The sequence below is a fragment of the Lingula anatina genome, chromosome 3, assembly GCF_051362555.1.
Source record: "Lingula anatina isolate TDL-2025a chromosome 3, LinAna3.0, whole genome shotgun sequence".
Lineage (NCBI taxonomy): Eukaryota > Metazoa > Brachiopoda > Lingulata > Lingulida > Lingulidae > Lingula > Lingula anatina.
Genome location: NC_141769.1, coordinates 12,065,739 through 12,080,273, shown reverse-complemented (window position 1 = coordinate 12,080,273; position 14,535 = coordinate 12,065,739). Strand labels below are relative to the sequence as shown.

Here is a 14,535-nt window from a genome sequence, read left to right as displayed (position 1 = left end):
TTGATTGACCAATAAAAACCTACGGATCAAATGTGCTCACCTTGACCTGACCTTAAGCTTGCCGGCTCCTTAGAACATGCGCTGTGACCTTGTGTATACATTTCCTCCACATGCTTTACAGGAAAGTGTAGTAATGACCGCATGGGATGAGAGCAAAGGATGAAGTTTTCTTATCGTGTATGTATTTGAATGAAACCTGACGTATCTTAAGTGTAATTTGCATTTGCCAGAATGAAGCTGGTTTGGAAATGAGAACTAAGTTTCCGTGAAATTTTTAAAAGCAGCCTGCCGTGCCAAGTATTTTTATACTGTTTATACTTACATTATTTGGGAAATTAATTCTGTATCCATCGACTTATTTTGTTTCTGTTAGTTTTCCAACCTGCTTGGGACGGTTTACAGAAAGGGGAACCTGATCTTCAGTCCAGATGGCAACAGTGTGATCAGTCCAGTGGGGAACAGGATCACTGTCTTTGATTTGAAAAAGTGATATTAAAATTATATATAATTCCTTGATTTACATGAATTGACATACTAAGTATATGATTGTCGTATTTTCCTTCTCATGGCCTATGTGTTCCATATTCTTTGCTTATTATCATATGAGTCTGAACGACAGCATTTAATTTGGTTTTCTTTGGTGTTATTTATGTGATCAATACTGGTAGTTGTTGTAAACCAGCGTTTCCATTTCGTATTTGTCATATTTATTGATGGGCAAGATAAGAAACAAATAAGCAAAGTAAAAAAATCTTGGTTGTAAATGTGGTAAACAAACATCAAAACAGCACAAAACTTAAAGAATGTATTATAGATGCTGATCCACTGTGATTATTAATTTGAAATTACAATCTAGATGAGGAATTTATTTACTTATCCCCATAATTGCTTTCACACTGTTTAGCAACAAATCAGAAACACTTCCAGTAGAGAGTAGGTTAAATATCACAGCAGCTGCATTGTCCCCTGATGCCAATCTACTTATAGCAGTCAATGAAGGTAAGAATGGTTCAGGTAACTTGAGTTGCATTTTCAGTCTGGAGTGACAAGATGGTGGAATTAAAGTAGTTTTAGAGTCCCAGCATGGTGGTCAAGTGTAAAATGTAAATTTTCTTAAATTGTCATTATTTTCCAAGTGAGGCATAGTAATGGCAGGAAATGCATGATTGATTTAGAGTGAGACATCTGACATAAGGTTTCAGTACAGTTTTATTGTGTTCCAGAGGGAGAAGCCATTCTCATCAGTCTCGTCAGTAAGACAGTGTTACATTCTTACCACTTCCACCGTCCAGTCCACGCCATTAAGTTCAGTCCAGATGGCAGGTAAACACCAACTTTACAAATATTTCATCTTTATGTACAAACCCTCGTTAAAGTTACATATGAAACAAGCTTAGATTCCCTGTAATCCATTTAAACCAGTACTACTAGTTTCTTATACATTATTTATATTTTTTCTAATATCAACATCATGCTGTTTTCTTCTGATGAGTTGTCTTACTATTTGTTTTCATTAAATGGACTTTTATCGATATTCTAAATAAGACTGACCACACGAATGATAAAGTGCTTACAGGACTACGTGTTTAACTTTATTTTATTTATTTTTTTCTAGGAAATTTGCTGTCACAAAGGAAAACAATGTGTTGGTGTTTCATGCTCCCGGGAAAACTATGGAGTTCAATCCATTTGTTTTAGAGCGCACCTTCTTTGGTGCATATGATGAGACAGTGTGTATAGACTGGACCACAAACTCAAAGTAAGCTTTCCACATTATTCAGCCTAATACTGTATGTGTCACTCAGCATGAATAATGAAGCTGAGATCAAATAATTTGTATTTGAATGATATGGCTTTCTCATCCATTCATGTTGTTAATCAGATTTTGACACTCACAAAAGCAGATGTAAATTGCTGTTATTTTCATGATGATCCTGTTATTGAAGATATCAAATATATTTAAATCAAAAATATCTTTTGAAATGAACTTGCTATCAAAAATATCTTCAAAATGAACTTGCATGCCATTCAGTTGAAAATTTTCCACATCAGAACAATCATAACACTTCAAATCTCTTGTAAAAAAGTAATTGAACCTTTAACCAAACTCTTAAACTGAATTATTCTATGGAAGGGAAGGCATAGATACAGAAAAAAACAGAGGGAGGGGGAGGATACTTGGATATGGGGCCATTAAACCTTATATCATTTTTCACTCCCCAGGGCTTTCCTTGTGGGCTCTAAGGATATGAACACCAGAGTGTATGGTGCTGAAAGGTTTGCCAATCTTGTAGTCTACTCGCTTGGAGGACACAGCAATTCTATAGTGGCTGCTTTCTTTGAGGAAGAGTCCCTTGATGTATTCTTTAATTTAGCTAAAAGAGGGGTTTAGACAGGCATTTTGATATAAAGCAATGAGAACAATTGGATCAATAGTTACTAGACAGGTTATTATAATTACTTATTAATCTCACTTTTCTCTTAGTTATAAAGACATAATAAAAAACACAGTTGCTATCTGTCAAGTATTTGCTAATTATGATATGATGCACTAAGTATTTATTGAAGTGGGTGTTTTTGGCTCAAGTTCGTATCTGCCATAGCTTGTTATTTCCTTGACCGATGTCCAGATGATCAGTATCAGTGAGAATGGTCAGCTGTGTGTGTGGGAGTGTGACACTGACCTGGATGGCCTAAGACCCTACCAAGCACCTCCACAAGTAGACAGCTCTTCAGAGGAGGAGGAAATGGAGGAAAGTAAAGGAAAGCAAAAGAAGAAGAAAAAGGGTAAATTTTGATTAACTTTCTTTACTATTTATTATTATTATTTTTTTTTTTTTTTGGGGGGGGGGGGGGGGGGGGGGAGAATAGTATACCAGCTGGATAAGAGAATGAAATTCATAATGTGCTTATTTAAAATGTTTCACTTGGTGCCAAACAGATGGTTATCAAAAGACTTACTTAAGAAATTAAATTAAAAAGGTAATAAATCATATTTTTTATCTGAATATGTGAAATGTTAAAATAAACCTTACTTATTATCAATATAACCTTGGACTATTTTGTTAACCATTTATTTATTTTTCAGAGCAAGAAGTGGCAACTCAAGATGCAGAGAAAACAGAAGACAAGATTTTATATAAACGTCTTGCAAAGTGAGTTGATACCATTTTTATTTATAATATGTTATAATTGAGGCCTTAAGGTACCACAAGATCTGCTTGATTCTAAGGACACTCACCTGGCTTCAAAATGTTTAATTTCTTTCAAAACATGTTTTAGCAAGAGTTAAATTTATCAATAAAATTTTTTAATCCTTCATATCAGGCAACAACTAAAACTTGTCTTTTTTATCATTTAAACTGTGCATGGAGATGAAATTGTGCATGCCAGGTCTTGAACAAGTACAGCACGACTTGTCAGCTTAAAACCTGAAATATGTTTTATTTGATTTCAGACACAATTACAAAGAAGCACGCGGTGAAGGTGCAGCATATGCTAAGTTAACCAGTGCAGCTTATCACAAACGCACACACATTCTGTGCTCAGGATTTGAAGATGGTGCCTTCTTTCTTCATGAGATGCCAGATTTTAATCTGATACACTCTCTGAGGTATGCATGGATCTTGATAAGATAAATTACAGTTGGAAAAATTGCACAGAATTAAAAACAGGTATCAAAAGGTGTTGCTTGTCTGACCATGTTATCTGTCATTTTTCTGAACTTCTTATCTGTATTGTAATTCCAGTATATCTGACCAGAGTATCATCTCTATAGAATTCAACAAGCCTGGGGACTGGATTGCTCTGGGCTGTGCTGGTCTGGGACAGCTGCTTGTGTGGGAATGGCAGAGTGAGTCATATATACTGAAACAACAGGGTCACTTCAACAACATGAGCTGCCTGGCATACTCGCCTGATGGGCAGTATATTGCTACAGGAGGGGATGACGGGAAGGTAAGGGGAGGCTGTGCGCTTAGCTCATTCTGAAAGACATGAGAAATAGACATAAGCATTGAAACTAGATGGGATTATTTTACCCCATTCTGCTTTTAGAAGTAACCTGTAATTGTAGAATTAAAGTATTTTTTGTGTGTGTAACAGAAGTTAAGGTGTTACAGATGAAAAGCTTATAAATTTTGCACCTAAAAAGGTGGTTTGCATATTTTGTACTTCTGATTTATGTTACAGGTTAAGGTCTGGAATACTAGTAGTGGTTTGTGTTTTGTGACATTTAATGAACACCTGGGAGGTATCTCAGGTGTGGCCTTCAGCCAGAGTGGACAAGTAGTGGTCACTGCCTCACTGGACGGGACTGTCAGAGCATTTGACCTTAACAGGTCAGTTAACCAAGAAAATATTATTTCTGTGCTTTTGATTAAAATTGTGGTTTCAGTCAGTCTTATGTCAACTGACAGTCTGGTTTGTATATGTGATGGGGATTCCTATGTCATCTGTTCATATGTGATGGGGATTCCTATATCATCTGTTCATGTTTGAGTTGGACGGTTTCCATTTAAAGTTGGTAATTTTATAGAGAAATTCAATCAATATTTGGTTCTCAGTTTGTTTTTAGAAACTTTTAGCATACTTTGACCTAGTAAAAATCAGTACATAGTGGTTCATTGACATTATTTGACCTCTTTCCCTTAAAATGTTAAATGACTTCTGTTTAAGATGGGCAGCTGATATATTAGTGAACATGTACAGATTTATTCTGGATCAAGATACCCCAAGATTTTCTCCTAAATAAAGATCTTTATAGAGTAATGTTCTGTTCTAAATGCACTGATGATAAATCATAATTTATAAAAAGAAAACTGTTGATTGTAAAACTCTGACCTACCAGCAATGTGTTATACATTTTGTTTCAGATATCGTAACTTCCGCACCTTTACATCACCACGTCCTGTTCAGTTTTCATCCCTGGCCTTGGACTCAAGTGGCGAGATTGTTTGTGCTGGGGGTCTGGACGTGTTTGAGATCTTTGTATGGTCCATGAAGACAGGGAGGCTGTTGGAGGTAATACCATAAATTAATCCTTTTTATTTATGACTGTCAGATAGATTTTTTTTACCCTAGTTAATAAAAATGTTGTTTCAAAATTTAAGATGTACACTGGTTTTTAATTTTGTGATTTTACTGTCCGAAGGCCTTTCAGCTAGTTGTGTTAAATTTAGAAAGATTGCGATATTTAACTGGTTTATATACAAGTGAATTATTATTTGCTGCTTGGGTATGAGGTAACACTAGTGGGCTTGATTTGGTCTTAAAATGCAATTTAAGAACACAAATAGTCTTACATGATCTTAAAACATGAGTAAGACCATTTCTAGTCTGACAGCCAATTAAGTTGTCTCCCCTTACACATTCTCCTATTGTGAACAGAGGTGTCCTCTATTGTGAGAGGAGGTATCCCCCATTGTGAGGGCAGGAAACTGCTTGACCACTTAAGTAGATGTTAGATCATTTTTGATCTTAAAAGCAGATTCAGTCCATTTTAAGACTACTGCTGTAATGATTAAGATCGTGTATGATCACTTGTGAACTTAAATTGCACTTTAAGACCAAATCTAGCCCAGTGTAAATAGATTAACTTTATTCTGATGGGAAAATAATGTCCATGAATTTCTCATAAATTTCAGGTTCTTGCTGGACATGAGGGACCTATTAGCAGTCTTGCCTTTAGTACTGGACATGCCATATTGGCCAGCACATCCTGGGATAAAACTGTAAAATTATGGGATATATTTGAAAGTAAAGGCTCCCGTGAAACAATACTCCTGGGATCAGATGGTGGGTTTACAAGTAAAATTCTTTTTTTGATGCAAACCTAACGCAAACAGAGACACTTGTACTGAAAAGTACGCTTTCTTCTGACTTTTTATTTTTTATTAGTTTATTTGAAGGGTGAAAATCTTCAGTACTGTGTATTAGTCTGATGGATAAAATCCATGCCCCCTCTTTTTCTAGTGCTGGGCTTGGCCTACAGGCCTGATGGTGCTGAATTGGCAGTGTCCACTCTTAATGGTCACATCTCCTTCTGGGATGTCCACTCTGCTGTCCAGACTGGCTCCATAGAGGGCAGGCCTGATCTTGGATACAGTAGGAAAGAACTGGACAAGATTACTGCCAAGAAGTCTGCTGGTGGAAAGTAAGGGAAGAATATGAATTGTTTTAAGGTCTTGAAAATGTTAAGAAAAACTTAGATTAAATTAGTTTGATACAGGGGATATATTTGAGTCTAGATATTAAAACTACAGCTTCTATATAAAGAAGGAGATGGAAACAAAATGGGAATTAAGATATTCTTCGGAAAGTAAAGTGAAAAAATGTACCACAAAAAGTGGAAGTTTTGAAATATGTCTAAGCATGATTCTAAAATTCATAAGCCTCTCTTCTCTTTTTAATTACATCATGAAATTGCTGTAATACTTATATGTAACATTTGATTTAATTGGATATATTGAGACAGTATGGACTCTTCCCAGCAGAAATGGAATTTGTTTTTCAGAGCATTCACCAGCCTTTGTTATACAGCAGATGGACAATGCATTCTGGCTGCTGGACGGTCCAAGAATGTCTGTATCTACTCTGTGGCTGACCAGATTCTGATCAGGAAGTTTGAGATCTCTTGTAATCTGTCTTTTGACGGAATGGAGGTAAGGAACAGAACAATTTTTTTTTTTCATGGTGTTTGTTAGACTTTTTGAGGAATTTACACCATATATGTCCCCAGGAACCATTTTGTGAAATGGTTTATTTATCCTTTACATACTTTAATTTTTATTTTTTCCCAAATAACAAACTATCCCAAATATGTTTGATATCTTGTACACATTACAAAGATATTGATGATTAAGTTTTTCTTATCATAAAAACTGGTAATTTTGTTGGGAGTTTTTTGTAGGTTTTGTAGTTATGGAATTAGTTATCAGAAAATGTCTGTTAGCTGGAAATATTGTCTTGTTTATGTAGGAGTATTTGGACAGAAGAAAGATGACGGAGTGGGGCAGTCTTGCTCTTGTGGATGAGGCGGCAGAAGACGGGAAGACCTCCATAGCGCTACCTGGTGTGAAAAAGGGAGACATGAGCTCAAGGCACTGGAAACCTGAAGTCTTGGTGTCCTGTGTGCGCTTCTCCCCCACTGGTATGATCAAATCCTACATAAGGGATAGTACAATAGTAGGATTGAATTTAGGTCTTTTTTTAATGTTGGATGCAGTTTGATATGATGTAATTTCTTCTTGGTGATTATTTACAAATGGGAGTAAGAAGAAACTGCTTCCATAATACTTTCTTGTGGCTACATTCTTGTCTTTATTGATTTCATTTAAAAAACATTTTGAAATTGGGTGCCACTATGGAACCTTGGGCCAAAGAAGACTTTGCCCATTACGTGGATTTGATTCTTCTACTTTCATATTTTTATGTTAATTTGGTTGAACTAACTAAGATTTGGCAGCCATTTTGTGTTGGCCTAACATTATCTTCATACCTCTGTCACAGTGCGGTCTAAATAAGTGGTGTTCAAAGAAACATGGTATTAAGTGTGAGTGCCAATTAAATTGCAGGAAGAGCCTGGGCTGCCACTTCTACAGAAGGGCTTCTCATCTACTCCCTTGACCACAACCTCATCTTTGACCCCTTTGACCTGGAGATGGACATCACCCCAGAGAATGTGAGGCGGACACTGGCCAGGAAAGAGTACACCACATCTCTGATGCTGTCCTTCAGGCTGAATGAACATAGACTGATACAGGAGGTGGTTGAGCAGGTGCCTGTGGGAGACTGTAAGTATCACCGCGAGGGTCAGAGTGTGGATGATGACTCATCAGGTGGGGTCACAATGGGAACATAAAGTTGAATTTCTTGTTCAATCCATTCCAGTTAAGATTGTTAAAACTTATACCCCATTCCCATTGACACCATCGATTTACGCAGATCAGATCAATCCAACTCTGCAATCTGAGTGCAATGACATACCTCCTCTTTAAATTATTGTTTTTCGTTTTTTTCAAGAGCTTATAAAATATGTGGGTATTACCTCCAATATTTCTGTGACTGTCAGTCACCATCATCAGGGAGTAAATGACTAGGGTCATTTCACCTGGAATGAAAATCCAGGTCAATTGCCAGGCCTTGATAAAAAGAAAAACAATAATTTAAATTGATACGTACAGAGCTAATGAAACTGTTCTCTCATACCTCCTCTTGTTTTCAACAGATTCGTAAATCACCAGCTTTTTTGTATTCTACTCAATGCCAGTAGGAGGTGTGTCATTCAGTTCAGCTGATTACACTCAGTGAGAGTTCCTGCAGAGTTGAATCCATCTATGTAGACCGATGGTGTCTTTGGGGCCTTAGCATGCATGCATTTATATATATATATATATATATATATATATATATATATATATATATATATATATATATATATATATATATATATATATATATAGGAACCCAATTTTACAACATGAGGTCTACCTTGGTAACAGTGTCAGTGGGTGGGTTAACAGAAGGACTGGATGGGTCCCCTATTGTTAATGTTTTTAAATCACCAGAAAACAAAATTTTAAACAAAACGGAATCTTTGAAAGTCACCAGAAAACTATATTGATTGTAGACTCCCTGGTGACATTGGTCTTTTTAATACTTTCTTTTGAATAGCAGTTTAGGTGTGCAGTGATGTCAAAGACACGGCCCAGGTTTATTCAATTTAAATTATTCATGATAATTAATGGGTGATTTAGGTTCCCAGACAGTATGTAAAAGTTGACATTTATGGTAATATGAGATTTTTAACTATTTATTTATACATTGGAAAAAAAAAAAGAAGAGACATTTATCCCAGGATGTCCATTTTAGTAAACATTGATTAAATACCGATTAACTCACATTTGCATTCATAAACCCCATTGCATGTGTTTATTATGTGTTTGTGTCTGTAGGTCTCTGTATTTGCTTGTGTGTATATTTCAGACATTTTGTTCACTGGAAAAAAAAAAAAAAAAAAAAAAAAAACACACAGGAAAAAGATAATCTGCTACATGGTCTTGAAATAATTTGGTTGTTAATATTTTACTTTGCAGTGGATTTTGTATGCCAGAGTTTACCGGATTTGTACATAGAAAAACTACTCGGCTTTGTTGGAGGGATGATGGAAACGTCACGTCATGTCGAGTTTTATCTTCTATGGTGTCAAAAACTGCTGATGCTGAATGGCCCAAAACTGAAGCAGAAATCACAGTCAATACTGGCACTACTGCGGACACTGCAGAAAAATATTACAAAACGAAGTGAAGAGTTAGGAAGCATGTGAGTTCACATTTTCATATCTTCTCTTAGAAGGAAGGTTTTTGCGAGTGTTAATGGAAAAGGGTTTGTCCAGTATTCAGATATCCTACAAAAGGGTTAAAAATGGTAACTAATGGTAAATAATCACATTCCATGTGTAAGTATTGTTATATGAAAAAAAGATCTGCTTTTGTACTATTCCTTTTCTTTTTTCTAATAAGGGTCCTTACCATATTTCCTAATGGAAGAAAGTGAGCACATCTTGGATTAAGAAGTTGAGGAAAATCTTAAATTTGGATGAAATGATTTATGTAAGGACATTTTTTTATGATTTTTAGATGTGATCACAACCAGTACATTCTCCAGTATCTCTTGAACCTGGGACAGGCAAAGAGGAAAAGAGGAGACACAGACCCTGAACATCAAGAAGACACTGAACAGGAAAGTGTGGCAGACGACAGTGACTTAATGCAGTCATCAGACAGTGAGAGTGTAATGACATGACAGAAGGAGGCAGAATTAATTTAAAGCTTCACTCTTGACTGGTTGTTCTCTGTTTCTGAATCGAACTGCAGCATATTTTCAGTGGAACAAAATGGTGAACCTATTTTAAAATGATGGAAGGGTTGATTGTGCCAGAGACTTAATAACAGTTTTTGTGGAAAACTTGGGGATAATATTGTTTATGGCTTACTTATGAGTCATAGTAATACTTGGAAGAAAATAATGTGTAAAAAGAAACTTCATTTCCTGATATTAAGAAAGTGAAAATAGGGCAAACTTGTGAGTCTTTGTAATGCTTGGAAGGAAACCATACATTAACAGATACTATTTATCTGTGAAAACTGCTCCTTAATATATTGCTTTTCATTTCCCGACCTCATGAAAGTAAAACCAGATGGAACATAAATTAGATAACAGCATAAATGTGGTAAAATAAATAAGATTTCAATTGCAAAAATAATGATTTTCATCATTCTTTAGATGTTATCACTTCTAAGTCGGATAAACAATGTTATGTAGCTTTTGCATCATTTTTTTGTTTCTACCTTATTTTCTTGAAATATAATATTCTAGAATACTTTGGTTTTTGAACATTAATGACAAATTGCATTACAAAGTAACCCCCCCCCCCCCCCCCCGTATTTGGATAACAAAAAAAATACACCTGTTTTAACATAATTTTAAAACTTAAAATATAAAGCCTATAAAACATAATTTTATAACTGTTTTAAAACTAAAAAAAAAAATTTATTGAAAACCCCTTGTAAGCACCCTAAATTTCAGAATGTTGGCACTAATTTTTTTTAAAGATATACTGAATCTCCATGGAATTTTTTACCCAGTGGTGATGGGATGTGATATCAAAGGAAAAGTATTTTATTTTCAAACGTATGGTACTTTTACAAATGTATTTAACCACAGTGTTTACTGAGGCATGGAGCAGGTGTGAGCTTGGGGAATCAATCATTTAAGTAATGAATAAAAAAAAACAACCTTTAACCTGAGACGAGGATAACACATTTTTTGCTGGGCCTGAGCCACAAACCTGGAGTTAGAAATCTCACACACACTTGATAGTGAATAGGTTGAACCAGGGTCATGGGGGGAGAATTAGACATGATCTTATGATGAATATATGGATATACCCATGATTGAAAAACGCCACAGCTGGTGCTACATGGAATTCATATTGGCCATTTTTTACCTTAAATACTAAAACAATTATCATATATTCTGCTTTCAAAGATGAGAGCCATGATTTTTTTACCATATTGCTGAGCTTAACGAAGTTTTGGTGTGAATGAGCTTTTTTGATACAGATTCTTATGTAGGTAAGTCTTACACCTATAACCAATGGACCAGAAAAAATGCCCCGATCACCTATAATTATTACCAGGATATGCACAATGGAAGTAACAGCTAATAAATAGGTGAGGAGGGAAACATGGTTAGCTGCCAGTGAGAGAAACATTTGGCTGGAATTCAGGGCTTAATAAGCAGGCAAGTATAACACCTTTTACCATTATATTTATCTTTGTAGTAGGGATTGGCCTTATACCAAATCCTGTCTTTGCATGTATTCCCTCCAGTGTCAGGTATTTTGTATCTAGCATTGTTTTCTGATATATTGTGAGCACTTGCATGTAGTTGACCAGTCCAGCTCCCGATGCCTCCTTTTTTACTTCTCGTAAAATTTACATCAGTTCTTAAATGTTTTTTTTTTTTTAGCAATTGAGAATTGACGCTAAATGTATATTCCTGCCCACTCGTTTTGTCAAGCGGGTTCCTGGGGACTGATTAATTCAGAAATCTTTACCATAATGATTTCTTTTTAAAACTTACAATCCAAAGACCGATGTTGTTCAAGGTGAAGAGCATTGCGTAAATTATTTTTAATGGCAGCGCTTTATAATTAGTTATTGCTAACTTCTTTAAATATTTTTAAGTTATCGTACAAAAAATATTTTAGATTCGGATATGTATTACCAATAGACCCACATCTCGATTTATGAACCTTACATGCCGTAGAAACCGAGGCGAACTATTCATCTACCATGATATATCCGATATATGGACTCCCTGCGCTCCTCCTATCTTAGACGCCTCAAACTTTAATGTGTCTGAATCACTCCCTCCCCCACTATGAGGGACGCAAAGGTAAGATCCTCTGTGCGGTCTCCCACCAATTGCGCTGTGCACCCTGATTTTCGGAAGGCAACAGCGTTCCCTTTATAAAGGACATACTGAAGGTCAACTATAAAGGTAAAAGACAAGGTTGCCTGTGCTGACTTTGAGGAGAAACCGTCTGACTCAGAAATTCACCTTTTCTCTTTGTTTTATTTTAAACTTTTCATCGTATACGAAGCCTCCCCCTCTGCTCGTTAAGAAAACACTGGAGTCACCGTCAGAGACGCGTTTGATCGAGTTATGTGTCACTTAATTGAACGTTAAAACAGAAGTCGCTTGTATCGCTTTGTCATGCTTTGTTGGAAAAGGGATCCATCACATGCAGTGCATGTCGGTGCGCCACTTATCTGTCATAAGAGGGACTTGTCGAAGTCCCCCGTCCTTCCGAAATGATAATAATAATAATAATTACAAAATTTGTCGAAATTTTTATTGTAATAGATAAACATTGCCTTGAATAAAAAATCAACTCTTTCCAAATAATACTAGTTGTAGGAAGGTAGACCACGTGTGGCAACCATTGTGGATGTAGGAAGAAAAATAGAACATGTGGGCCAAGTTGTGTATGTGAAGGGGAGTGTTTAAATAGCTTAGGTAATTTATGTAGTGAAGAAATTATAAAAGAAAACAGTGATAGTGAAAATAGTTGTAGTGAAGCAGAACTTTACAAAGCAATTCGAACACGCAAACATAAATAATTGTCGACAGAAAACTACCCTAGATATGCCCTTCATTTTTAATTAAGAAATATAGGACCGACTTCTTCTTGAAAATTGAACAATTTTTGTGATTTGTCAAGGGTAGAACTTCCCACTATCTATAGAGCCTTCTTGATTCTTGGAGTAAAACTAAACTTTTACTCATATTTTATTTAATATAAGAATTGGTAACGTGATCTTCATACTACATGGTAGAAAAGCTACAATTATACCAAGCTCATTTTTTTCTTTTTTGCCCATTTTTAGGTTGGCATAGTTTGAGAAATCTGCTGAACAGGCTTTATTTCCATGAAATCAGGAGGAACAATAATAATGAAACTGTTTACATAACTGCTATATTTGGATTTTCATTACAAAATTTAATTAACTGAACATTAATAATAAATGATACAATCAGATGGTGCTACCACAGACTTTTTACATAAATGCTATATTTGGATTTTCATTTCAAAATTTAAATAACTGAACGGTAATAATATCTGAACTTCTGAATATCTGAATACCATGATCTGAACTTCTCAATTTTTCAACAAATGCTATGATTTGTCAAGGGTAGAGTTACACACTATCTATAGAACCTTCTTAATTGTCGGAGTAAAATGAAGATTTTATTATTACAGGTGTTTAATCGGTTGTATTTTATTTAGATAAGACAGATTACTAATGTGCTATTTATATTTTTCAGTAAATGAAAAGAGACAGGAAGTGAGAGGTCTTCAACAACTTTTATAAAACTCTTAAGTCTTAAGTGGTAAGTCTTACCACATATATATATATACATGTACATAGTTAATTTTCTTTCATTTGTCACTCCATACAAGCCTCACTGAGGCAAATACCAATTGGCATAGATTTTCTTAAATAAAAACACACTTGCGATAATTGTTAAAAAGTTAACATAAGACAAAATAAGTTATAAGTAATTAATAAGTAATAATGATAAGAAATATCGGAGTTTTTTTCCCGACTGGTCAAAAAGTTGCCAGGTTGGATTTTAATGGAACTTGATAGTCAATTTTCTCATGCAAAAAGCCACCTTCCATTGACGTGAATAAGTTGCACAGTTTCTGTGACATGAGATATCTAAAAATGTTAGTGTTGCTATGGCCAAATTTAAAAGTGACCAGTTGGCCGACTTCGTCGAGATCTACCTCATTCATTGCTTCTTACTTCTAGATAAATCACACACGATGATACACATAATAAACTCTGCTACCATGTCTTAATTTTCACCAGGTACTTATGCAGGGAATAAAGTGCAATTCTTGAACTTCCGCGAAGGTTACGCAATAAAGGGAACCGGAGAAGATCAGCATTGGTCAGAATTGTGCCGGAAGTGACGTGCAGTGGTGTTAGAAACGAAGCTGAGTGGTCATTTTAACATAGAGGTGAACGGCAGTGAAGACGGGTTGTCGGAGGAAAAAGAAGTTTTCTAAACAACGTGGTAAGATAACACTTTTTCTTTACGCATTTTGGGCAGAGAAAACTTGTAGAAATAATAAATGCATGATATGAAAACGTGACACGGAACTTGAAGGTGCAAAATCATGCTTAATTTGCGGTCAACTTGTTAAGAAATAAATGCTGCGTCGACCGCCAGCGCGACAAAAAGCGTAAAAGGGAAATAATTCAATATATTGAAAAAAAGATACAGCTGTGCACAGCAGTCGGAGATCGGTACATTTCACTTGTTAGTTACGAACTACTTCCTTGTTTTCACAAGGTCCTTCAAGACCTCTAAAACTTCGTTCTAATTGCAGCCCATACCATAAAACACCCCAAAAATACTTAGATATGGACATATCGGATTATATTAATGCCAAAT

At 35.5% G+C, this 14,535-nt stretch overlaps 1 protein-coding gene across 1 annotated transcript; it reads left to right on the top strand.

The window, feature by feature from the left end:
* Positions 1 to 15: 15 nt before the first annotated feature.
* LOC106155416 (periodic tryptophan protein 2 homolog) lies at positions 16 to 10,329 on the top strand. Its single transcript, XM_013530255.3, has 19 exons — positions 16 to 177; positions 374 to 486; positions 905 to 999; positions 1,224 to 1,323; positions 1,616 to 1,759; positions 2,224 to 2,359; positions 2,631 to 2,787; positions 3,089 to 3,155; positions 3,458 to 3,613; positions 3,750 to 3,957; positions 4,192 to 4,340; positions 4,875 to 5,022; positions 5,646 to 5,796; positions 5,974 to 6,154; positions 6,515 to 6,662; positions 6,979 to 7,150; positions 7,575 to 7,793; positions 9,096 to 9,321; positions 9,639 to 10,329. Exons 1-19 carry the CDS (start codon positions 160 to 162, stop codon positions 9,802 to 9,804), a joined length of 2,754 nt encoding a protein of 917 aa, XP_013385709.1. The 5' UTR covers positions 16 to 159; the 3' UTR covers positions 9,805 to 10,329.
* Positions 10,330 to 14,535: the final 4,206 nt, after the last annotated feature.